The sequence below is a fragment of the Cryptomeria japonica genome, chromosome 9 (assembly GCF_030272615.1).
Source record: "Cryptomeria japonica chromosome 9, Sugi_1.0, whole genome shotgun sequence".
In the NCBI taxonomy this organism is placed as follows: Eukaryota; Viridiplantae; Streptophyta; class Pinopsida; order Cupressales; family Cupressaceae; genus Cryptomeria; species Cryptomeria japonica.
The window spans coordinates 597,724,209-597,749,847 of NC_081413.1; the positions used below are offsets into that span (position 1 = coordinate 597,724,209).

General features: G+C 38.2%; 1 protein-coding gene across 2 annotated transcripts in view; it reads left to right on the forward strand.

Annotated features, from left to right (window-relative positions):
- The first annotated feature begins 2,913 nt into the window (after positions 1 to 2,913).
- Positions 2,914 to 25,639, forward strand: part of LOC131074492 (isoaspartyl peptidase/L-asparaginase 1) — an 85,765-nt gene continuing 63,039 nt past the window's right edge. Inside the window, exons 1-3 of one of the 2 annotated variants that reach the window (XM_058011121.2) lie at positions 2,914 to 3,110; positions 3,405 to 3,618; positions 7,462 to 7,695. In XM_058011121.2, the coding sequence (XP_057867104.1) occupies positions 3,094 to 3,110; positions 3,405 to 3,618; positions 7,462 to 7,695 (465 nt within the window). In that variant the 5' untranslated portion in view covers positions 2,914 to 3,093. The remainder of the gene's footprint in view (positions 3,111 to 3,404; positions 3,619 to 7,461; positions 7,696 to 25,639) is intronic. The other variant, XM_058011120.2, reaches the window with a different exon arrangement.

A 25,639-nucleotide genomic window follows, 5' to 3' on the forward strand; every position in this document is an offset into this window, starting at 1 on the left:
GAAAGGGAAAAACCATGGTGGGAAGCCTACCCATAGTTAGATGATACTTCTGCAGAAAGTATGTGATACAATGAGGGGCCTACACATGCAGGAAGGCACACTGCCTAGAGCAAACTGCTCATTACAAAAGAGTCTCACTGACTACAAAGAGGTTATAACCACCTCAAGATAAATGGATAACAATCCAGAGTAATGAACCACCAGAGATAACATCTACCATGCCTGATTACAGTCCCAATTAAGCTCAATACCGAAGGCCTTTAACCTCTCCCTTAATCCCAATTCGATCACCTATGATCGACCAAATCTCCTTCACATATGATATTGCATTTCAAGACCACAACACATATTCCCCATGATCTACAATGAGATCTTACATCATTTTATACCAACCCTAAGGCCTAAACCAATTAGGTTGGCCACCTAAAAGATATTACAATAAGATCATTACATAAATCCATATTACAATGATATGCCATGTCGACTTAAGACAAAAACAACAATAACCAATCCATAGAACATCCCGAAACATCCCTATAACATGTAGAGTACACGTTAACATGATACCGATTCATAACCTAGATAGGTACCAGACCTATTCTAGGTCCACCACGTCAAAGCAATGTCTTCAAGTAGTTGAAGCACGATCAAAGAACATCTTCAACATCCTGAAATCCATGTAGAAGCCGCACCAACACCACTTATGCATCCTGTCAAGGTTCCTCAATGAAAGCTGTGCCGGTTAAACCTTAAACCAATGTCGGTATGGGTTTACAAGAGTGTATGATAGCATCCGATTACCAAGTCAATACCAACTGACCAAAACATGCTCCAGGAACATGTAACACATAAAATCAAACATACTCCATTGATCCAAACATGCCGAAAGTGTCCAACAGATAGTCTCTTTTGCCAGTAACACTAGATCTTCTACTTGTAACCAAAACCTGTATGTCGGTAACCAAAACCTGTCTGCGGGTAACCAAAATCTGTCTGTCGGTAACCAAAACCTATCTGCCAGTAACCAACCATAACAGCTAGTGTTGACATCAATGACAAAACATCAATGCAACACATAATCAATTCATCCATAATGCCAATAGTTATGTGGGTTGGTTTTAGACCTAGCTTAGCCTTTTTATTTTTCCTCCAAGTGATTGCCTTCTTGGATAGCTAAAAGGCTCCCCAACTTGCTTTGGTGTATTTAAAATAATTTCTAATCTCAAAATACTTCTCCATGTTTGTCAACTAGGCTTCAACGACGTCTCTTGACACTAAGCTCTCAAACTTAGGTGGAGTGACCTTCTTCATATTATGTGTTAACTCATGAGCCAACTGATACCTTATCTCAACTTCAGTTTGAGCTTTCGAGTGTTCTCCTCGATGCTCATTATGTATGGTATCTTCATGCCTATTGAAATTCTCCCTATGTTGGGATTCTTGTTCTTCCTCCCTAGTTTCATGAGTCTAGCTTGAGTTTCATTCATCATGGTTAGAAATTGATCCAAGTTAGCCATGGGGGTGTCTGTGAGTTCAGATTCCCTGATATATATACACATTATTAGTATTGATTAATAAAATTCGTTGAGTACTAAGATATTCCCAAGCTTGAGTTCATTTACTTATATCAATTAAATTTATAAGTCCAAGTCAAAATACATAAATTAAAGATTATTAACATAGGGAAGACGATCTTGACTCGACCATCTATCTTGATAAGACCTTGACATCTAAATGTCATAATACTGACTCAACCCTAATGATTCTAGAGAAACAAAGCCAAACCTTAATTAGGTTACTTATCTCATTAATCTTGGTATTGATTGCAACTTTGACCTTTTCTCATGTCTACACCTCCTTCCTTGATGATGCTTTGGACCCTCCCTTCTTAGAGGGTGATACAATTTCCTTTATCCGCTTAGACACACGAAGGTAGTTAGACATAATCTTTTTACCATTCAAAATATCCATATAACAACGCATTTATTGTTCATACTAATACTCATTTATTTCGTAAAATTCATCAAATTGATGTTCTCAATAGGCTTTGCATAATTATCATCATATCTCTAATATGCAAATAAGCAAAAATGAAATTGTCCATGAAGGGATGTTACAAATATCACACAACAAGATATTATTTCTAGTAACTTGGATATCAATGTAGATTTCCCATGTTCATGTTAATTCCTCCTTATTACTAGATAACAAATTAGTTTGAATATGGATAGCCATAAGGTTTTTTTGTTACACATTGATTAGTTAAGTGCTAATAATTTTGCTTACCCTTCACGAACATTTACACTACTACCTCTCCCTACCCTTCATAAATTGGGCAAAGATTTTGTGGTAGGGCATGCACTCATGAATTGGGAGACACATATAAACTCGTAGTTCCCTCAATAATATAATGCCAACCCCAACTCAATTGATGGGTATTTGATAATAGTGCATAGGAGACTTGCACATTATTTGTTGATTTGCATGACACTTTATGATTTGATGTTGGTTACTTCCATATTCATGATATGTGATGCTTTTAAAGTTAAACATATCCTATAGCACAAACTAAATCGAAATACTAAAGCAGATATTGAAAAAATATTCACATTATATTTTGAAACTTAAAAAATAATAAGACTTCAAATTTAAAAATTAATCATAATATATATTTTTTCTTTATTAAAGAATGCATATCTTTCTATGCAATGCTGAACTCTCTAAACATTATTATAAGAAAACAACTTAAAAAATATTATTCAAAAATCAACAAAATTAATCACCAATTCTTATAATTCTCTTCCTAAACCCTAAACCCTAAACACTAAACCCTTAACCCCCTTATTATATCATAAATCTTGAATGTAGCTTAAGAGTGTGTGTTTTCTGTTTGTTTTATTAGTATGTCCTTTTAGGTTTTATTATGATGGGTTGTTGCCGTCTTGTTCTCACGTCTGTCTGTATGTAGGCCTCCTTTACATATTCTATGATGCATCTCTTCTCGACTCTACTCTCATTGCAGTTTGGTGGGACCAGAAAGAATTGGGTGTACAAAATTTGAGTTATATAAAAATGTAATACAGTGAGAAGGTGATGGAATCTAGGCGGAGGTGAGTACAAGCATAACATTTGTCTCTTTTGCATCCGAAATTAATAGAATATACTTGAAGATTTTTAAAGTCCAAACGTCTCTGTCATCTTATTGATCTGCTGTTATGGATCTTTTTATAGTTCAGATCTGTACTTTATTTCAGTCTTATTTCAGACACACAACTGTATTTTAATTTTATTTCAGATACTAAATTAGGTTATAGATGAGACTGTACTACAAACGAAACGTAACGTGCATACCTTAAATCAAACAAAAAACTTTCGCTTTCTTTTTAACCGACTCCTTTTTAAAGATGTCCTGCAAGAAAGCAAGAAGGAACGACTGCGTTTGAGAAGAGCGTGACAATGGGGTGGGCAATAGCGCTTCATGGAGGAGGTGGAGACATTGCTCGTACCGTGACATCAGAGCGCAGCGAGCTTGCCCAGGTTGGCCTTCGCCACTGCCTTGAAATTGGAGTTGCCGCCCTCCGACAATCCCGTTCAGCTCTGGATGTGTCTGAACTCGTTGTGAGTGCTCCTTCTTCCACCTAAATGTCTTTCCCTGCTTTTTTCTCTATGTTTTATTCAATTTACAATAGATGGGTTCTGTATTTTCTTTTATTGGAAACTTCTGTCGCTTGTTTGTATGGGTTGTAACATGGGCTCCAGAATTTGCTCAGATTTACTTGCTTCGTGAAAAAGAACTGAGATCTTTGTTATACTTTGCATTTCTTTTTAAAGAACCTGAGAGGCTGAGACCCATTTCTCGGGTGATGTGTGATTATGGATATTGCTGAGAAGGTGGAACACTTGGACTCGATAGTGTGGCAGGAGCGGGTACCTATTATTATGCAAGAGGTGCCTTGTGTGCATAGATTTTGTGGAGGAGGATTGCCTCACAATTTGTATGGATCTGTGGGAGCCAGGTGTGGTCATCACAGCATACTAAAAAGATATATGAGCCGTAGCTTTTAGATGACTTACCCAGCAGTTTGCAAGGTGCATGCGGAGTTCACCATTGAGCACAACTCAGGCTCTAGAACTTTTCAGAAAACAGGGCATAGTGGGAGAGCAATGGCTGAACAATTGGAACGAGCAATTGACTTAGGAGAGAGAGATAGGGCCATGGGAGAAAAGGATAAACTAGACCGGAAGTCAAAGGAGTGCTTTTAAAGATATCAGTACAGATCTGACATCAAGCACAACTCATTGATGAGGTGGCCCAGGCATTTGGGCTTAGGAGTTGACAGCAGGTTGGGATCGACTCTTTGCTGGCAAATGAAGATTTTACAGGGAAAGGGAAGGATACTTTTCAGATGGTGAAATCAGTAGATTGAAAGAGTTGGAGGTAGAGCACTATCTGAAGAAGAGAGCCGAGTTTAAGTCGTTAGAGACAAGATGAAGGGGCTCAAGGTTGGTGCGTTCCGTGAGATAATTATTAATTATCACTTTATTACTGTAACAATAATAAAATTATTTATAGGAACTAATCTACAGAAAGTTATGTAGGTTAACTAGAACATCACCAGGAGCAACTGGGCGATGCCAATCATCGATGTCTTCTTCATCCCCTTTTCTCCCTCATTCTGGAAAAACCTGAACTAAACGCATTCAAAAACAAAACAAAGCCAGAAATATTCCAGCAACATAAAAGTTTTATTTTTTTTGAATTTTATTCAAACATACTCAAAACATTGAACTAAACTAGACTGATACAACTTACTGGGTGGTGCCAATTGAACTTGAGATCCTAACGACATCATCTTCCAACCACTTGAAACGGAGCTCTAAAGCATCGTCATGTTGATGGCATATCATGTTCACTCCAATTTGAAGAATATTGCTTCGATACCACTTGATCCATAAAACACAGAGGTTATGCCTCTTGTGATCACCAATGGATATTTATGTCAACTTTCTATTGCAACCTTCAAGAACTACTGTGTAACATACAACATAGATGAAAATTACAATAGATATAGTGTTCCTACACTCCTCCCTGGTGCCAAAATGAAGAAAAGAACATAAAATGAATCAAATCAAATCCAAAAGCCATTTGAATTCCACTCCCTTCCGTCTTAGAATGTTTTGACCTCTTCCACTAGTAGCAATCGCAGCGGCAAATGGCCATTCACTGTGGCAGTTTTTGCGCTTGCTGTGGCGAACATATGTGTGCCTTGTTTAGTGAGTGGCGATTTCACCATTCTGCCTTTTTTAACTAATTCGGTGTCTACAACCTGAATGAAAGGTCATTGAGATGTTCCGGAACCTCCAATCTACTTCACAAACTGCGATGCATCAAGAATCAATGATTTTGTGTAAGCAAAAATTCCAAGGTTACTAGGAGACGGGGAGTGCTTGGAGATGCCAATTTTTTTTGATTAATTAATAATTTCCAAAAAAATATCATGACAGAGAACTTTGAAAACAAGAACAGTGGTAAAGTTTAACATTAACTTGAAAACCGAAATAACTGAAATTAAAATTGCTTATGCTGCTTATACCATTGCCAGTCTAAATTGTTTAGTGAAAGTAAGATAATATAGGTGTTGAGCACACCCAGTATTGTCAGCTAAATAGTAAAGGCAATTTCTCTTTAGACAATTACAATGACAATAAATTAGTCCTCTCAAAAAGTCTACATTGTCAGTAGATCCGATCACTATAACTTTGCATGGATTTTTGTCTTCCTGCGAAACTGTTTCCTTACTAGTCATTTCCTTGTGACTTTGCTTTGCTGCAAGCTTATCTTATTTATTTGCTTTACATTTTTTTTGCCTTTTTACTGCATTTTGCTTTAAGTTTTCTAGCGGGAGACATCAATTTCTGGTTAGGAGACTTTGGAGACAGCAGAAGACGACAGCCAAAAGCACCCTATGTGTCAAGAAGTTTCCCGAGACGTCTCTCCGGTACCGGAGACGTGTCTCCGTCTCTAGGAGACAAGTACCCTAGTAAGTAGTAACTATGAAAAAAATCTCTTAAGTCACATGTTTTAAAGTGAACTTTTATATGACTCCCTTGATCTAGCTTAAGTGACCATTTTTTTGGTTCACAGGGAAGGGATCAATTCCTTATAGAAAAAATCAGATTAAAGTTTGAACAAAATAATAATATGTTTATTAGTAAACTCCTTTATCAAGGAGTATGACGTGACATAACTTTTCCAATGCATTTAGCCTTGCTGGGCTTTTCAAAAGATTTTATAACATGGCCATAAATATGTGCATGCTTAATCAGGACAATGCTGCCTCAATATTTTCTATGATACTGCTATTCCTCATCCCACCGCATCATCTGTTAGATGACCAGGCATAAGAAGGTTAAACGTATCATTCTACCAAAGATAATTTTGTATACCAAAACGATATGTACATAAAGTGGAATATTATTATGGCATCTATCTATTAAATCCTATATATCATTTACCTTGAAGTGTGTGCCAGAATGACATCTTGAGCTCATTTTTCCCCCAATGGTCTGGTTGCCCCAAGAACTAAGTAGATGTCATGGGCACCTGAATTCTGTACACTATGAAACGTCATGTTCATGTAAGTCTCATCTGCTCAGCAAAGAAAAACCAATAGTGAATAATAACTATCCCTTCGTATAAATGTTAGACCGATTTGTCATCAGAATTAAAATCATTAAATGCACTAATGTAAACATGACAAGAATTATGAAAATACAGCATCATAATCAAATGCAAAGGATATTATTGCATGTTGGAGTACATAATCAAATTGCAAATATATCATCGACAAGTTCACAAAATGTCAGGAGTATCATTGTGGTTAATGGGGCCAATCATACGATTGAATTATACAACGCAAGGTTGATAAAAACAGATCCTGTCATCAAAATTATGCTGAGTAATATAGCAAAGTGCAGCATGTGCTATGGAGAACAGTGTCAACAGTGGAGTGCTACATGTTTATCCTTTTTGACTGCCAAAAATATAACTCCTTGAAACAGGAATTTGAAAACTTTAAAAGTGAATATTTCTTCTTTTTCTTTTTTTTTTTAAATGTTCAGAATTTATTTTTTAATCTGCAGACTGGATGGGTTTCTCAGACACTTCAACTTGGTAAAGGTTCAACAAAGATAGTGGTAAAGGTTAGTTTTTAGGCTACAACCAAGTGATATATGCCAGTTTGACATATGAGATTTCCCTTGTGGAAGCTCACAAGGGAATTTTTTTTTCCAATTACTACTCAAATTGAGTTGTTTCAAAGCTATATACCTATAAAAATAAAGTAGCCACAAGAACTATTGATATGTATGGTTGCAGGAAATAAGATACCTTTTTTGTTGTTTACAACTTGTGATTGGTAGTTGTCAGGTCTTTGATGGCAAAACAATATGTCTTTCCAGGTACGTGAACTTGAAAACTATCCAACTTTTAATGCCGGTAAGGGATCGGTTTTGACTGCAGAAGGCACAGTTGAGATGGAAGCATGTATTATGGATGGTGTCACAAAACGTTGTGGAGCAGTTTCTGGTCTTTCTACTGTCACAAATCCCATTTCCCTTGCTCGACTTGTTATGGAGAAGACACCTCACATTTATTTGGCCTTTGATGGAGCAGAAAAATTTGCTCGAGATCATGTGAGTGTTTCAAATTTTGATTTCTCATCTAAATCAATTCTATTTTCCAAAGTATCATTCCTTATTTTATCAAGCAATTTTAACTTCCTATGCTTTTGATGTATTAGTCTTCTTGTTCTTCTTCCCTTATTATGACATTTGATATGAAACAAATCAGATCTATATTTCTATTGCTTGTAGTGTTTTACATGTAAATTTAGATTCATATTTTAGAAGAGATTGTTGATGCAATTATAAAAATGAGATTATAATCTGAAGAAATCGTTAAAGAAACTTGGGACATAGGAATAAAGAACCAAAGATGTTATTTTTTTTGCATTTTGATAACTATACCTCTAAGTTGCAGGGTTCGCTGGTCTGAGGGCCTGGTACTGGTCCTGGTCCGGTTCATCTGTGGGTTCGGCTTGGGTTCATGCCCAGGCAAGCTGGTTCGTCCGAGGCAAACCCAAGGCTAACCCAGGGCGAACCAAGACGCTTGGGTGCCCAAAAACATTTTTTTTTTTGCAATCAGCCACTTGAAATCTGCCGGTGTTGATTTTGTAACTAGGTTAGAAAAATAATAGGATTCGGATTGCCTTAAGGCATCATCCGAATCCTTATAGGGCAGGGCCCTATCTATTGTATTTATGTGTAAAACAAATAGGGCTGGCCCCCTTATATCCTCCACGCCAAACATAAAAGAAACTCATGTTTCATTATAGGGCCGACCCTATATTGAAATGTACTAAGTTAAGCCTACACTCCAAACGTGTGGACCTATCCACATCATTGTTATATGCAAAAATGGTTTTAGCGCCCAAGGTTAAATGGGCCGACCTAGAGATAAGTAAAAAGATGAACCTCATATATATTCCAGCCACTTGCAAGGCTTAAAGATACAATACACATTCAGCGAATATTATCTTTGTTATCAAGCAGCGAACTACCTTCAGTGATCAGCGAATTTCATCTAGAAGACAGCAAACATATCCAGTGAGCAGCGAACACATCTAGAAGACAGCAAACATATCCAGTGAGCAGCGAACATATCTAGAAGACAGCGAACATCATCAATACACAGCAAACCCTATTGGTATCGCAGTGGTAGCACAGCGAACTTGCTCAGGAGCACAGCGATCACCTTTGGAGGTCTGCAAATTCCATTTAAGGGGCAACGAACTTCATTCTTGTGACTGTAACGTCGACAGATAAGCTCTCTATTACAGTGTGCCCTATGTTAGAATTATTACTGTGATTAGTTTAGCTTCAAGTGTGAAGCTCATTGTAAATTCAATTGGTTATTGCCTAATCAGATCTGAGGATCTGTTGTTGCTGGGTTTTTCCTCCTAGAGGGAGGTTCTCCCAGGGTACTTGTGTCTTTGTGTTCATTTTGCTTATCTCTATTTATCAGCAAACAATCTAATTAGGAGCTAATTCTGATTTCTGGGTTCTTATATTAATCTGAAAGGCTAATTTCAACATGGTATCAGAGCTCTAGGTTCATATAGAGGTTGTGATCAGATTTGTGCTCCTATCTAACCTGCTGTTCAAAAGTTTAGTCCTCATGGCTTCTTATATTAGGGCTGAAGATAGGTTGGAAGGTCACACAAACTACTCTTCTTGGAAGGTCAGGATAATGATGGCATTGAATGATCTTGCTGAATATGTTAGCAAGAATGCTAAGGAACCTGAGAATGAAAGTGAGAAAGAAGCTTGGAAGAAGAAGAACTTCCAAGCTCAAAGGATAATAATAGACTCCATCAAAAATCATTTGGTGCGATCCATCTCCTTGAAGAAGATCGCTAAGGAGATGTTCACCACATTGGAAAAGATGTACGAAGTCAACAATACCAGCTACATACTTGCTTTAAGGAATCAACTCTCTTACATCAAATTAGAGAAAGAAGAACCTGTTGCTGCTTACTTCATGAGAATCTCTAAGCTAAGAGATCAGCTTGCTACAGTTGGGAAGAGCGTTGAAGACAGTGACTTATCTATGACTGCCCTAATGGTCTTCCTCCCTCTTGGGAACCGTTTGTTCAAGGAATCAGTGCCAGAGTTGAGCTTCCTAAGTTTGATCAGTTAATGGGAGATTGCATTCAAGAAGAGTCTCGGCTGGTTGCAAAAGGAAAGATTAAGAACCCCTATGATGAGCAACATGTCCTCTTGGCTAAGAAGGAAGGCAACCATTGGAAGAAGAATGATCTCAAGAGAAATAGAGATTTCAGATCTGCTACCCCTCATTCAAGGAAGAGACCAAGAGACTTATCTCACATCCGATGCTTCCGATGCAACAAGCTTAGCCACTTTGCAAGGGATTGTCAAACTCAGATCGAGCAAGAAGATGCAAACATAAATGAAGTATCAAATCGTGAAGATTTCCTCCTTTGATCTATTGGTTCGTTGATCTATCAGTAAGTTAAAATTCTGATCTTGTTGTTTTATTTCAGTAATAATGTATTAGGAAACTAATCCTTACAGTTGATCTATTGAAAATTATTGGTTTACAAGCATGATCCATGAAGGCCTACTTCAGCCATTGTCTTCGGATCTAGATTTGAAAGTCTACTCTAACTTTCTCATTATTAAGGATACAAATTTGATGAACTCTATTTTAGGATTGAAATTTGTTGTGGATTTATTAGCTAGACATGCTGAGTTCTAATCATTGTGTTTCAGATAATGAAATTGATATGTCTAAATGAATTACTTGATTATTGCAAAATGTTTATTTTGATACTAACCATGATACACTAGGTGTATCATCCACCCTCTGGGGAGTGCAAGGTGAGTCAACCCTCTGCGGAGTGCAAGGTGGCAGTTCTTTCCACCCTCTGCGGAGTGCAAGGTGGCGGTTATTTCCCACCCTCTGTGGAGTGCAAGGTGGTAGTTATTCCCACCCTCTACGGAGTGCAAGGTGGTGGTTATTTCTCACCCTCTACGGAGTGTAAGGTGAGTTCACCCTCTGCGATGTGCAAGGTGACAAATTGTCCTTCTCTGGGAGAAGTTTATGTATCCTCTGCGGTTGTGCATGATCTATGTTATATGGTTATGTATATCTTTGAGTATTAATTATTGCAGGTGTGCATATGGAAAGGTCTCTTTCATCCTCTGTGGATGTGCATGATGAAAGATAATGGTGCTATATGAAAGATAATGGTGTTATATGCAGGTTCCTAGGAAAGTGTGAAGTTATGAAGCGTTGGTTTCTTCCTCAGCAGGCATTGCTAGAGAAGATCATGTAAAGGCTCATTGTAATGTAATTGCGTGATCAAATCACGAATTGTATATTGATTGAACTATTAGGGCTGGGCCCTAATCCTAAAACTTGTAAATGTTCATGCCATGGATTTGTCCATGTGAATTTGGTTATGTATTTATTTTCCTCCCTAGTTAAGAGGGAGTGTTGATTTTGTAACTAGGTTAGAAAAATAAATAGGATTCGGATTGCCTTAAGGCATCATCCGAATCCTTATAGGGCAGGGCCCTATCTATTGTATTTATGTGTAAAACAAATAGGGCTGGCCCCCTTATATCCTCCACGCCAAACATAAAAGAAACTCATGCTTCATTATAGGGCCGACCCTATATTGAAATGTACTAAGTTAAGCCTACACTCCAAACGTGTGGACCTATCCACATCATTGTTATATGCAAAAATGGTTTTAGCGCCCAAGGTTAAATGGGCCGACCTAGAGATAAGTAAAAAGATGAACCTCATATATATTCCAGCCACTTGCAAGGCTTAAAGATACAATACACATTCAGCGAATATTATCTCTGTTATCAAGCAGCGAACTACCTTCAGTGATCAGCGAATTTCATCTAGAAGACAACAAACATATCCAGTGAGTAGTGAACACATCTAGAAGACAGCAAACATATCCAGTGAGCAGCGAACATATCTAGAAGACAACGAACATCATCAATACACAGCAAACCCTATTGGTATCGCAGTGGTAGCACAACGAACTTGCTCAGGAGCACAACGATCACCTTTGGAGGTCTGCAAATTCCATTTAAGGGGAAACGAACTTCATTCTTGTGACTGTAACATCGACAGATAAGCTCTCTATTACAGTGTGCCCTAGGTTAGAATTATTACTGTGATTAGTTTAGCTTCAAGTGTGAAGCTCATTGTAAATTCAATTGGTTATTGCCTAATCAGATCTGAGGATCTGTTGTTGCTGGGTTTTTCCTCCTAGAGGGAGGTTTTCCCAGGGTACTTGTGTCTTTGTGTTCATTTTGCTTATCTCTATTTATCAACAAACAATCTAATTAGGAGCTAATTCTGATTTTTGGGTTCTTATATTAATCTGAAAGGCTAATTTCAACAACTGGTACCTCAAAATCTTACAAATATGTCTCTAACTTGACTGACAACATTAAATTTGTGGTGAGGATTGGATTGTGAAGAATGCATGCATAACCATGTTCAAGTTACAAAACACACCCAGTTTGATCAAGGTGTCAAATACCACCAACATGCACCCTTATATAAAAATAACCTTATTGCTCCTTACCACAAGGTTTACAATTATTCTTGTAAACCCTCAATCCTCCAAAAGTTTGTTTTTGCCTTACTATATACCAAAAAGTGAGAGAGGAGACTCCAAAATGTTAAAAGAGTACCACCAAGTGCTTTAGAATATCCTTAAGATTCCAAACTGGAGCATTATTAATCAATGTGAATGGGCATCAGATCTACTGGTTTAATGATCAGAGAACAACATTGGGGTGAAGAACATTCAAATCAAAATGTTAGTGCCAGATGACCATAGAAAAGGCTTAACGCAAGGCATAGGAGGTGTCAACACAAGTTAATCAACCAGAGTACAGTTGGTAGGTAGCAGTGGTTTCTTCTAAGAGCTCCAGTTTGCTAGGTCTTCCTCTAATATAAACATTATTAATTGCAGCTTAGAGCAGATATTTAATTGTTGAAACAACGATACTTGAACTTGATATTATTATTTTGATATTGAACTTGATGTACATGATGCTATGATGGTATGATCATGATGCTATGATTACAAGTTTATTGTGGTTTTGTTGTTTATATGATGCTATGTTACATCCTAATCTTAATTCATGCTTCTAGGCTGCATATATATATATATATAGTTTTTGTACCAACGAACCCCTTTTCAAAATTTTGCCGTACCAACGTACCCGTTCTTCGAACCCGAGCCAACAACTTTGCTATACCTTGTATGACCCACCTCTATAAATGTTATTTCATATCTTGTTCCCCTCATAACCATACTTGACTTTTGGATATACTCCCTCCATGTTACGTCCTCTACTTTACAGCTCTAAACATACTCTTTATTAGATTTGTTGTTAGCCACCTCACCAACACTCTTTAGATCCACTAGAGGCCAGAAGAAGCCCCTTGTGGGGTGACGTTGGCCTTTTAAATTCATTATCAAACTTAAGGACTGATCTATCACAAGAAAATATAGTCAGATCTATTTGGATGATTATGTAATATATCTACTCAACATGCCTATAAAACCACCAGTTTTCTTAAAGAGATTGATTACTACCTATGAACAGAAACTCCGCCAAAGCTACAGTGTTTGAAGGATATAGGGGAAAAAAGGCTTTGAAAACATTGATATGTCATTTCATTGAAGCCTACCTAGGCCCTAAAATTCTTAGATTCTAGGTTCAACAAAATAGGAGACTGGTAAGCTCTATTGACATCTTGATGATGCCATAGAGCTATTTTCATGTCAATGTATTTATCAAAGGAGGCAAAGAACCAAGCAGTCCAAGGAGGACCGTAGTGTGGGGACAAATCGGGCTTCTTTATGAAGCTATTGTCTCTAGCTTTAAACACCATGGAAAATCTTCAAGCAAATGGATAGGGCTTCCTCTCCTCCTAAATGAATGTTTGTTCCAATTACTCTATAGAGAATACAGTACGACTGAGAGTTACCCAAAAAGCTGACTTCCTCATCAATGCAAGAATCTATGTAACTATAGATATAGAAAAGTCTTTACCTGACAAAATACACCTGAAACTACACATAATTGAATGGGAACAACTCATTGACTATGAAAGCATTTCCTTACACTGTTATGATCATGGTCATCTTTCCAAGATATGTCCCACCTAGCAAGGCAGGATCAAGCAATGAAGGAAAAATTGGAAAATGGGACTCTGCACTTGGAGAAAGGGCAAACAACCATGGGAAAGAAAAATAATATAAGGCTGAATCGAATGCAGCAAGGAGAAGACAAGTCCAAAGAGCAGATGCATGAAAAGGAAAGGGTCAAATCCAACAAAAGAACCAGGACTACTAAAATGGAATAAGTGCTAAAGGACAAGAGAACATAGCAGAGGATCCTCCATAGAAACTATAGAGAAACCCAATGGAGGAACCTCATAAAACAAAGAGAAGCAGATGCAACAGAATAGGTCTGGTTTACATCAGTTACGGATGCAGAAAAATATGCAAATAGAGCAAAAAATTAAGGGAAAATACTTAAGCCAAAGGACTAGCTGATTGGTACTACAAACAAGGAGCACGGTCAAAAAAATAAAATCTATAGTCAAAGCTCCCAATGAGGGAATAGAGGACAACCAAGGGAACAATCCATGTGGTTCCCTTCCAAGTTGGGACACAACCAACCCTAAAAAATGTTTGGATCCACTCATAGGTACATATGATATCACTACCGGTACGTCAGATTTTTCCCCCAAATCTGGGTACGATACGTATCTGATTTGGATTCGACTTGGAATCCTTGTGGATTCGGACAGGGTTCTGATTTTTTCCTCCTGAAACGAATCCACGTTTTGAGCCACAAATCCAGACGTATCGGGTCACTTAAATCCTAAAACGAAAGTTAAAAATGCATGTCTTCCGCAGAGCATAGAGGAAACCACACACGACGCAAAGTGAAAACGGTAGGCAAAGAGGAAACCACGAGCACAAACGCACAGTGAAAACCTATGTCACCGCGCTTGCCGAATTTTCGGCTTCAAGTTCGATATTTGGCAAACTTATAAAAATCCTATGAAATTCGCAAAAATTCGTTAAAAATTTGCTCGATAACAAGCTTAGGATTTGCCGTCGACGGGTGACCACTTCATTAATGCCGTTGGGAGGTATAGGGACCACGGAAGGGCCGCAGGTCGACGAGCTGCCAGTAGGGTTTCTAGTCGCAACGGGAGAGAGACTGTATAAATTTATTATCTTGCCCAATATAATGCTCGATGCCATGTCAGGAGACAGACGATATAAATTTATAATCTTAGCCCGATATAATACCCGATTCAATTCCAACTAAAATGCCCAATAATATTGACCACCTCCTATAACGAAAACATTTTTGTATAATGTTGTTGCCCGATTTAATATAAATGTTAACTAATATATTAACATTTATTATAAAAGTTGTCAGATTTAACATTAATATACTAAAAATTAAATATTTTTATTTATTTAATTCAAAATTTTAATTATTTATATTTAAAATTTGACAAATTTAAATTAAAATATATAAATATAACTAAACAAATTTAATATTTTTTATTATGATATTTTTTACTTATTAAAATAATAATAATACAAATCAAAATTAAATATGATATTTAATTTTAAGCTGTAGTATTATTATTTTAAATATCAATATTTTAAGTATTGTGTAATTTAGAAGTCTGTAAATATTTAAATGTTGTTATAGGTTACTTTCATAATTATAATAATTTCACATTCATTTTAAATTAAATTTAAATATTTATCATTTATAATCTATTGTTTAATTATTTAGGATTCTAAATTTAATTTATGTTTCTACTTTTTAGGCTGCATATATGTATATATTTATGATTTTTATATCTTTTTGTATGGATGTACCCAAAGGTACCCAACACCCCCCCCCCCCCAAATTTTTTTTGCTGTACCAGCGTACCGTACCCACGTACCCGTACCCGTCCCGACAACTTAGCTCAATATGTACGATGCATATGCTTTCATGGAATATAAGAGGTTTTTACTTTTTTACCCATCCCCAACAAATGGTAATTTCTCAAAGACAAGTCAGGAAGGAAAAAAGTAGAAATGTAGCACAGCAAAAGGGCTATCAGGATTAGCTCACTTGAGCACATAAAACAAGCTGGGGTATGGGGATGAAAGCTGTCCATAGTATGCTTGCAAAGCAAAACCACAATTTAATAGAATCTGTTTAGGTATGTACTATTTTCACGTGTAATGGCCCCTCTTTGAAATAGAATTTGATAATAAATAATAATAATAATAAAATTAAAATATTAAAAATTAAATTAAAATATAAAATAATATAATTAAATATAATTAAAATTTAATTAAGTTAATGAATGGTCAAAAGACAAAATGAAAAGTTGTGACTCCCTCAAACATGAGATATAAAAGGGAGAAGAGAGCCTCATTTGAAGGGGGATAATTTGGGAATCAAAGGTGCAGATCTGATTTAAATAGGAAGTGCAGATCTGATTGTGAAAGGTTGTGTCCCTTTCAAAGGGCAGAAATAATGAAGACTTGCACTCTTCCAAAGGGTGCTAATGATGAATGGGTGTGTCTCTTGCCAAAGGGCATACATGATGAAGAGGTGTGACCTCTCCCTCACATTGAGAGATATAAAGGAAAGGAATCAAAAGTTTCCAGTGATAACACCATCGTTCAGGTCAGATCAGAACTGTTATTAAGCTACGGGCAGTAACATCCTTGTTCTTGGTGGTATGCATGGGGATGTGCTTAATATGTATGCTTAATATATGAAGCTTGATATTGTTTTTATGCAGAATTTAGTAGTAATATTAATATAGACTGCAATATGTATGACAGTCATACTTAATTTCATATGCATTCATATTACATGAAAGATTATTATATTATTGGCCTAGTTTTAATTCATCTACTAAGTCCTATGAGGGGATAGGTTGGTGTGTGTAGGGAAAGGTGAGTAAACCCATCACAAATGATGGTGAGCCCAAGATGAGTAGGGACATAGTCTTGGGCCTTGAAGGAGCCTCCTTGTAGGTGGTGTCAGTGCCCTATGACATTAAATCCCCATCCCTCATTAGGATCAGGGAAGAAGCTAAGATAGGCCTTAATGTAATGACTGTTAATGTGATATGAATGCTAATTCATGTAATATTATTTAGAATTATAAAATAGAAATATAATACTGTATAGTAATGTATGTTATTCATTTGGAAAATGGCAGCCTCCTAGTAGGGGGCATTGCATCACGTCAATCTTTTTGTTTAGGAATGGAATTAGTTTTACATTCTTGTGAATTTGAAGAAAGCAATTCCTGTATATATATTTGGAAATATTAAAATTTCATATCTAGAATAGCTATCCAACTAATTCCAGTCACATCTACATAAAAATCCATTATTTTGATGATTCCAACATAGGATAAACCCCGAATGAGAAAAATGAGGGTAGATTCAATCCTTGAACATAAGATGCTTTGATATAACTAGTAACTAGGGATTCATTGATAAATGTTGAATATGTCCAAGGGTAGAGATTCATTGATAAATGTTAAATTAATAATGTTGTTTGGGAAAAAAAGAAGATAAAAAATCCTTTTTTGAATTAAAAAACTGCAAAGCAAAAACAATTTTTTGAATAGCAATGAAAAAGCAAAAAATGCTTTTTAAAAAAAAAAGCTACAAAAAAGGTATAAGAAGAGGTGAATGGGAATGGAAAAGGGCATTCTTGTTATTTTATTCTAAATAGTAAAAACCCTAGTTTGGAGAGATTGAATTTGGTGCAATCGAAGGATGAAAACCCTTCTGACAATCAGTTTCGTGGACAAAAAACCACCTAACTAATTCTTGGTGAATGCATACATAGTTTATAGTTGTGCTGAATGGTTAAGGAGTGAAGAAATCGAGTTGGATTGTCATATTTTTTCAGATTTGGCGAGTTTAACAATTACACATTTACAAATGCTTGTAGGCAAACAATAAATTTCTAAGGTGAATATTCTGTGTTGGGAAAAACCGAAAGTAAAGATTTAAGTTTTTGAAAGCTGTTTAATATAAATAATTGTGATGTTTTGAAGTGATAAAAACGATTTATATTGTAATTGTTGGGAGTCCAAAACCTAGCCATACCATTTGGAAGAGCCTTGGAGGTGATTGTACCATTGAATGAAGACATCAAAGTGTAATGTCCCTTTTAGTAAATGCCCTAGTTTTTGTCCTAAAATCACAAATCCAGAATGAAACAAGGGCAAACATAGTTAGGGATATAATCTTCATTTAAGAATAAGATGAGATAAGCCTATTTTTCAAAACCCGCAATGAGATTAGATGACGATGTAGATATAACTCATCAAATATGTCCAATTCTAGAGTTAGGATATGTATAAACCAATATCAACAATTACATGGAAGCTTGACCATAACGAGGGTTGAGTTGGAAGACATGATGAGGTGCTCGAAGTATCCTCTACCCTAGGCCCAATACCAAGACCTTGTCCTCTGTGGCCTCATGTGGTCCTTAACTGATGGTCCTCAATCATCATCATGAGGTGTCGTACCTAGTGAGGGCTTTACACCATTCCCCTCCATCATATCAACTTCTCACCTCTTATGATTGATTCACTTCACCAATTGGTCAATGTGGAGATAGTAGGGGAGCTGCAATAGGGTGCCCTTGACCCTCAACCCTAGGCCCAAGGTTAGGACATTATCCTCCTTGGCCTCATGTGGTCCTTAACCGATGGTCCTTAACCATCATCACGAGGTGGCCTCATGGTCCTTAACCATCTTTACGAGGCGCCATACCTAGCGAGGAATCTTTCATCGTTCCCCCTCCTTGCACTCCCTTCTTTCCTTCCACATGATCGATAAGTGTATGGGTGTTTAGATTCAAGCATATTTCTGAAGTAATCTAATAGATTATAACAGATTGCCTTGCTGTAGATATGATTGCATTTGCTGATGTAATTCTGGTTTGATTGCTGCCATAATCCTTAAATTCTGCTTACAAGTCTGCTATATATCTGCTCATATTATCTTCTCATTTATGCAGTAACATCAGCAATATTGACAGTATTATATTCAATAATTTAAATGATATTAGCACTATTATGTTTTAGTAATATTGACTTCATATTAAATACCTTTTGTCATATTAGTAATGTTGGTTTCATATATTATCTTATTTCCTATCAGTAACATTATTGAATCAGATTTACTTTATAATCTTATTTCTAAAATGATTGTGAATGACTGTTGTATTAGTTGTATTAATAATATTAAACTGTATTATTAGTATCAATTGTATTAAGTTTTAACAATATCAAATTGTATTAACCTTATTAAATTGTATTCATATTATTAATTTTTTTTTTTAATAAGTAAATAGCTGCAGAGGGGCAGCACCCTTGTATTAAAAAAGGAGAATACAAGGCCTGATTCAATAAGAGCGGTAGGGGGAAAGAATCAGGAAGAAAACCCCCTACCATAGCCCTAATCCATGAAAAAGAGAAATCGAGAAATCGACACAGGACTGGATGAGGGCAACAATATGCCGACATCTTAAAGACCTCTTAAAGACGCAGAGGTCATAAGACAAAAGCAAACAATCTCAAAAGGTAAAGAGACCGATGGGCTTAGAGTCAACCGGAGTCACAGAGAGTCATCGGAAGCATCTTCCACGAGCGCATTGGCCGCATCTAAGACAATGGGACATTCAGGGCCACAATTCAAATGAGCTGCCGATTCTGCCTTCTCTTTAGGGAGTTGGTAGTCGTTTGGATACCACTCTTCACCCAGCCCAAACCCCCAGTTGTTTCCATCCACTAGATCACCATTCTCAAGGATCTCGAGGTCATCAGTCACCGCTAAATCTTCACCACAGAGAAAAATTGCCCTCCAATTCGACGTGAAACCGCTTTGTATACCAGCCGCTTTCAGAAGGAACTCAATGTTTCTGGAGATGACGGGCCAAGTTGCTTGGAAGGATGCAAAATCCAGAGAATTAACAATCACGAGCTTCTTCACCTCCGCTCCGTTGCTAAGTGACATGTAGTGGTTTTGGGGAAGCGGAATTCTGAGATTGGCATCAATATTGTCCAATACAACATCTATTTCTCCCAACAGACGGTGCTTGAACATCATCTGGGTTAGCAGTTTTGCTTGCTGCTTACTAGTCCCCATGTAGATTAATATTGCAAGAAAAAAGGCTGGAATATCAGCATTGGCTCTGTACCTGTGGTAAGCCATAAGAATTCCTTTCCCAGGATCCTCTTTAAGCTGTGGAGAATGAGAGGATGTCGAGAGAAAATGACTTCTTGTAGACGCCTATTCGTGATTTCGCCCAGGAAAGCCATCTGACAACAAGTAGCTTCGAGGAGGATTGGAGTCTCCATATCGAGATGCCAAGAGGAAAGCAAATTATGGTGGAAAGAAGGGGTATTCCTTTATTAAATAGCACGGAGTCGAACCAGAGAATACGACATCCTACATCTGTGACTCTAATAAATGCCCACACGTGTGAGCAACCAGTATTCGACTAACCATCCGCTCCAAACCTCCTCAACTTGATGTCGACCGACTTTAAGCATCAAGTGATCATAAACAAATCTTGAAGGATACAGTCGTAACTGGATACTCAAGTATACTTGTATTAAATAGCCACAAGCCAAAAGCTGGCACTAATCAATAGTGCTGACAATGCGTCACATCACAATGATAAGAGGAGACCTTAACCAGTTAACAAGGCAACCGGTCGATCTTTCCACTGAAACCAAGACCAAAAGGCGGAGAGTGGGAGTCGCGGCTTACCGGGGAACAGAGCACCGGTTTGCTCCACAGTCGGAGGGGGCAGATAGAAACGGAGAGCGCGCACTTATCAGGAGACCCACCGGTACGTGCCATATTTCATAGGACCCAACCTGAGTGAGGAGAGCATGTCAATTGGCCCAACAGAAAATAACATCGGTGGATCTTCAGGGGGGGTCATTGACGGTTATAGCCACTTTAGAAAGTCTATCGACTTCACCATTACCTTCTCTGTAGATATGACATTTAATGCCGCTCTGAATTCTGCTTCATTATTAGTAGCCACTCCAATCTTTTCGGAGATTTCTTTTATATAGAGGCCATCAGAGTCCCTCAGAATGCAACCAATACCACTTTGGCCCGGATTGCCTGCAGAAGCACCATCAAAGTTTACCTTGCTCCACTCGACCGCTGGTGCATCCCAAATCACCCCCGCTCTTGGATTGGTGTGATCCACCGGAGAGCCTAGACCAAAAATCGTAGGGATGATTAGGTTTGGAAGAGCCATCTTAATCTTACAATCCAGTTCGTGAACAAATTTTTCTTAAGTGTTTTGGATTGGGCCGCCACATTCAGGAGCTCAGTCAGGTGGTTCTCAATTTTCGCACAAAGAGACTGAGGGCCCATATCTTTGCCTTGGAAGATTCTGCGGTTCCTTTCTTTCCAAATTTCCCAAATCAGAAGTGATGGGAGGATGAAGAGCAAATCAGAAAAAACCGCCTTTCCTACCGGTTTAGGCCATTGCAAAAGCCAATTGTCCAGCCCTGTTGGGAAGGGGCCGAATAATCTCAGTTTTTCCATGAAATACCACCAACAATGACTGGAGAATTTGCAATGGAGAAGAAGATGATCAACAGTCTCTTCCTGATCTAGACATAACGAACATCTACTGGGTCCATTGATACCCATTGAATGGAGCCTTTCTTGGGTTAAGATTTTCCTTTGGCAGGCCAACCAGGCAAAGGAACCCGCTTTGGGGAGGAGGTGTTGATGCCAAAATAGATTAACATGCCAGTCTTTTTTGTCTATAGCCGCTTCTTTCAGCTTGTAGCTAAAGCATACCTTGTATTTTCCATCAAAGGAGCCGCACCACCTAATAATATCCTTATCAGGGGAAGGGAAAATGATCCTTTTGTTGAGAATGTCAGTAAATAAGTCCTTCTGAAACTGATCCAAGCCGAGCTCGTCCAAGGAGTTCCATTTCCATTTAGAAATACCATTTTCTAGGATCGGATAACCATAATCATAGATATTATGCCCCCAGAGGCGACAAGTTACCGCCATAATAGGAAGAAGAGAGGGGATGTGACATAGAGCAGCTTCACCCGACCAAGAATCAAACCAAAAGGAAGCATCCCTGCCATTCCTGACCTCCTAGGTAACTTGATCACTTATGATATCTTTGCTGTCCAAAATGAAATTCCAGATAGCTGAACCCCTGGGAGGGTTGTTGATAGTCAGAATCCGCTTAGGTTCTAGGGAGTCCAGATTTCAGGAGCCTTGCCCATTTTTGCTTCCCGCCGCTATAGATTTCCCAAACCAGTTTAGCACCCATTGCTAAATTCATAATTGATAATTGGTGAATACCGGCACCACCTACCATTTTTGGTTGACAAATCTTTTTCCAAGCTATCAGGGGAAATTTACCTTTATCATCCGACCCATTCCAAAGGAAATTTCTCATTAGAGAAATCAATTCTTCTTCAACTGCCACTGGTAATCGTAGGCAAGCCATAGAAACAACCGGTAGCGCTGAGAGGACCGACTTTATCATAGTGAGTTTCCCAGTAGAAGATAACCACTTGCCTTTCCAAGTTGCAAGCTTGGATTTGCACTTATCAATGAGGTGCTTCCAGTAGTGAGCTCTGTTACTACCAATGAAGAGCGGGGTACCAAGAAATTTCCCAGGGAAATTAGCAACTCTGAGATTCAGAATCCTTGATAATACCGTTTGCAAGTTGAGCGGAGTGTTGACGAAAAACACTTCAGATTTGTGCCAGTTGATTTTCTGTCCAGAAGCCAAACAGTATTCATCAAGGCAAGTTTTGATTGATCTGGCTTCCCGCCTACAGGCCGATCCAAATAGAATGGTGTCATCAACAAACTGAAGATGAGTCATTTTTTCAACCCCTGTTGCCACATTAACTCCTACCCAATGACCATCTTGCTAAAGAGCTCTTATGGATCGACCTAAGGCTTCAACCATTATGATAAACAGAAAGGGTGATAATGGATCACCTTGTCTAATACCTCTTGTCGAAGAGAAGAAATCGTGGGATGAACCATTGACCAGAACTGAGAATTTGGGGGAAGAGAGACAACTTGTGACCCAAGTGAGCCATTCCTTGCAGAAACCAAATTTATTGAGAACATCAAATAAGAAATCCCTGTCCACCATGTCATAAGCTTTCAGGATGTCCAATTTTAAAATCATACAGGAGTCCTTGGTTTTCCTGGCTATGTGGAGTGTTTCATGAGCAACAATGATACCTTCTACAATGGATCTTCCAGGGGCAAACCCGCTTTGTTCCTCTATATGATGTGCGTGAGGAGGGGCTTCAATTTGTTAGCTATGATCTTTGTTACAATCTTATATATAGTATTGCAAAGAGCAATAGGCCTGAAGTCACTCATTTGTTGTGGGTTCTGCTTCTTCGGGATTAGAGTCAAAAAGGTGTGATTGATGGCCCTTAACATAGTCATCTTCTTTCTTGATTCCTCTACAGCAAGGTGTAAATCTTGAGCAATGATATCCCAGTAATGATGGAAGAACGTGGCAGGGAAGCCATTCGGGCTAGGAGTCTTATCCAGTTTCAACTAGAAGGTGGTTTTCCTTACTTCATCAATAGAGATGGGCATACAGAGAGCTGTATTTTGATTAGCAGAAATGATGGATGGGATTGAGTTCAAAATTCTGGCTCTTGCTTCATGATCGACCTGATGGTCACCATTCAGCAGAGAGTCAAAGAAACTTACAGCTTCCTGCACAATGTCCTCGTAATTCCTGACAGTGACACCATCCGATCTCATAGTCTCCGATATTCTGTTTCTATTATGATTGACAATGGCCGATTGGTGGAAGAATTTGGTGTTTTTATCTCCTTCCTTTAACCATAACTCCCTTGATTTTTGCCGCCAGTGGATTTCTTCACATCTAAGGATTTCATTTAAGTCAGATTTGAGAGAATTTTCTTTGATGAATAGCTCCTCAGTCATTCTTGAAGACGTAATAGAGTTGGTTAAATCTGCCAGTTCCGCCATAGTTCTTAATTTCTTATGAATATTCTTGAAGTGTTTATTATTCCATTCCTTGATCTTAACCTTAATATACTTGAGTTTTTTTATTGAGAATGAGAAGTCTCGAATGATTCCTAAATACCGGCTTATTCCACCAAGCCACTATTAGATCATGTAGTTTAGCCACTCTGAGCCACATTTTCTCAAATCGGAACAGAGTACCTCCCTCTGCTTGAGCCAAGGCGACCTCCAGACAGATCGGGTAGTGATCTGATCCGGTGAGTGATAGGATTGATGATTCTAAGGCTAGATTTTGTCCTAGCCAATCGCTAGAGACAAAGAATCGGTCAAGCCGTTCAACAATATTAGAGAAGCCCAATCTCCGGTTCGTCCATGTGAAAATTCCATTTTTCGAAACAATGTCTAAGAGGTGATTCTTCTCAACAAAGTCCAAGAAGTCTTTTTGGGACGTACCAGTCCTCTGAATACCCCCACTTTTCTCAGTGTCAAAAAGGATCACATTAAAATCCCCAGCTACCACACAACTACCATCGGTAATATTGTTTAGCTTAAAGGATAGGAGATCCCAGAGAGCTCGCTTATCACCAACAGAAGAAGGTCCGTACACATTGAAGAGATTGAAGTTCTCATTTCGTCCAAGAATAGTGACCAAGCAATGTTGCCAATACTTATCTTCTCCCACAAGTGAGATCTTAACATTCATGGGGTTCCAAATAATTCCCAAGCCATCGGAAGCTCCATCCGATTGCCTAAAAAATCCATTCCATTGTTTCCAAACTCTCATTTTGGCCTCAAACTCAGCCTTGCTCCATTTAGTTTCTTGTAATAGCCAAATATCTCCTTTGGTGTCATCAATCTGGCGCTTAATCAAGCGCCATTTGTTAGGGGCATTGATGCCTCTGACGTTCCAAGATAAGAGTCTCATGACTCTTAGGGAAGGGCAATTCCCTTCCCTAAATTAAGTTTGGTTTGACCACATGCAGCACCAGCACACCTTTTGGTTTAAAATTTGGTTTATCAATACTCGAATCTGATTTTCCAAAACCTTTTGAGGAACTCTCCATTATAAGCTCTGAGTTAGGTTCAAAGTCCTCCTCCCCTTTCGAGGAGGAGGTTTCAATTTCACCATCTTCTAGTTCAATACCTATCTGAGAGCTAGTTTGCCCTCCCAGCACCCCTATAGTGTTATTCTCCATATCCTAAGAGGGTGGATTTCCATCTTCAATTGCCAATTGATTCCTAGGCACAAAGGGGGAGGGTGGAAGAGAGTCCGCAATCTTGGATTCAATGTCTGCCTGTAGGGATTTGGTCTTCTCCAGCAGTGTGAGAAGATCTTGTTGGCTCTCGATTTGACTAGAGGAGGGGGGACTATGATCAAAGGGGTTGCCTCCGTTAGTGTGACATTCTCCTTCTCAAGAGTATCGTTGCAAAGGGCATCCCCAGAGTCATCGGTAATGAGAGGTTCCGGTTGCAGTTTAACCTCAATAGGAGATTGCATACAGGAATAATTTCGCTGTATCGTAGCCGAGACATCACAGCTAATACCGGAGTGATCCAAGGAGAAGCATTTAGGACAAATGTGCAATTGATCTTCCCTGTCAATCTTTTGAATCCAGATCTTTCCAACCCCAATAATTCTAACTTCGTCAGGGATCTTGTTGACTTGATTTGTGCTAATACAAATTCTGAGAAAGCTTCCCCATAGTTTATCTTCCAAGATATCATCAGCCGATACAAAGGTACCAAGGTTTTTGCATATGACCTTAATGACATCAATGTGCCAATAATCCGAGGGACAATTATACAGTCTTATCCATACCTTGCTATCCGGCAAGACATATGTCTGGGGATTGAAATTGGGCTGCCAATCGATGATGTGAACTTCAATGCCATCTAGGATATATGGACCTC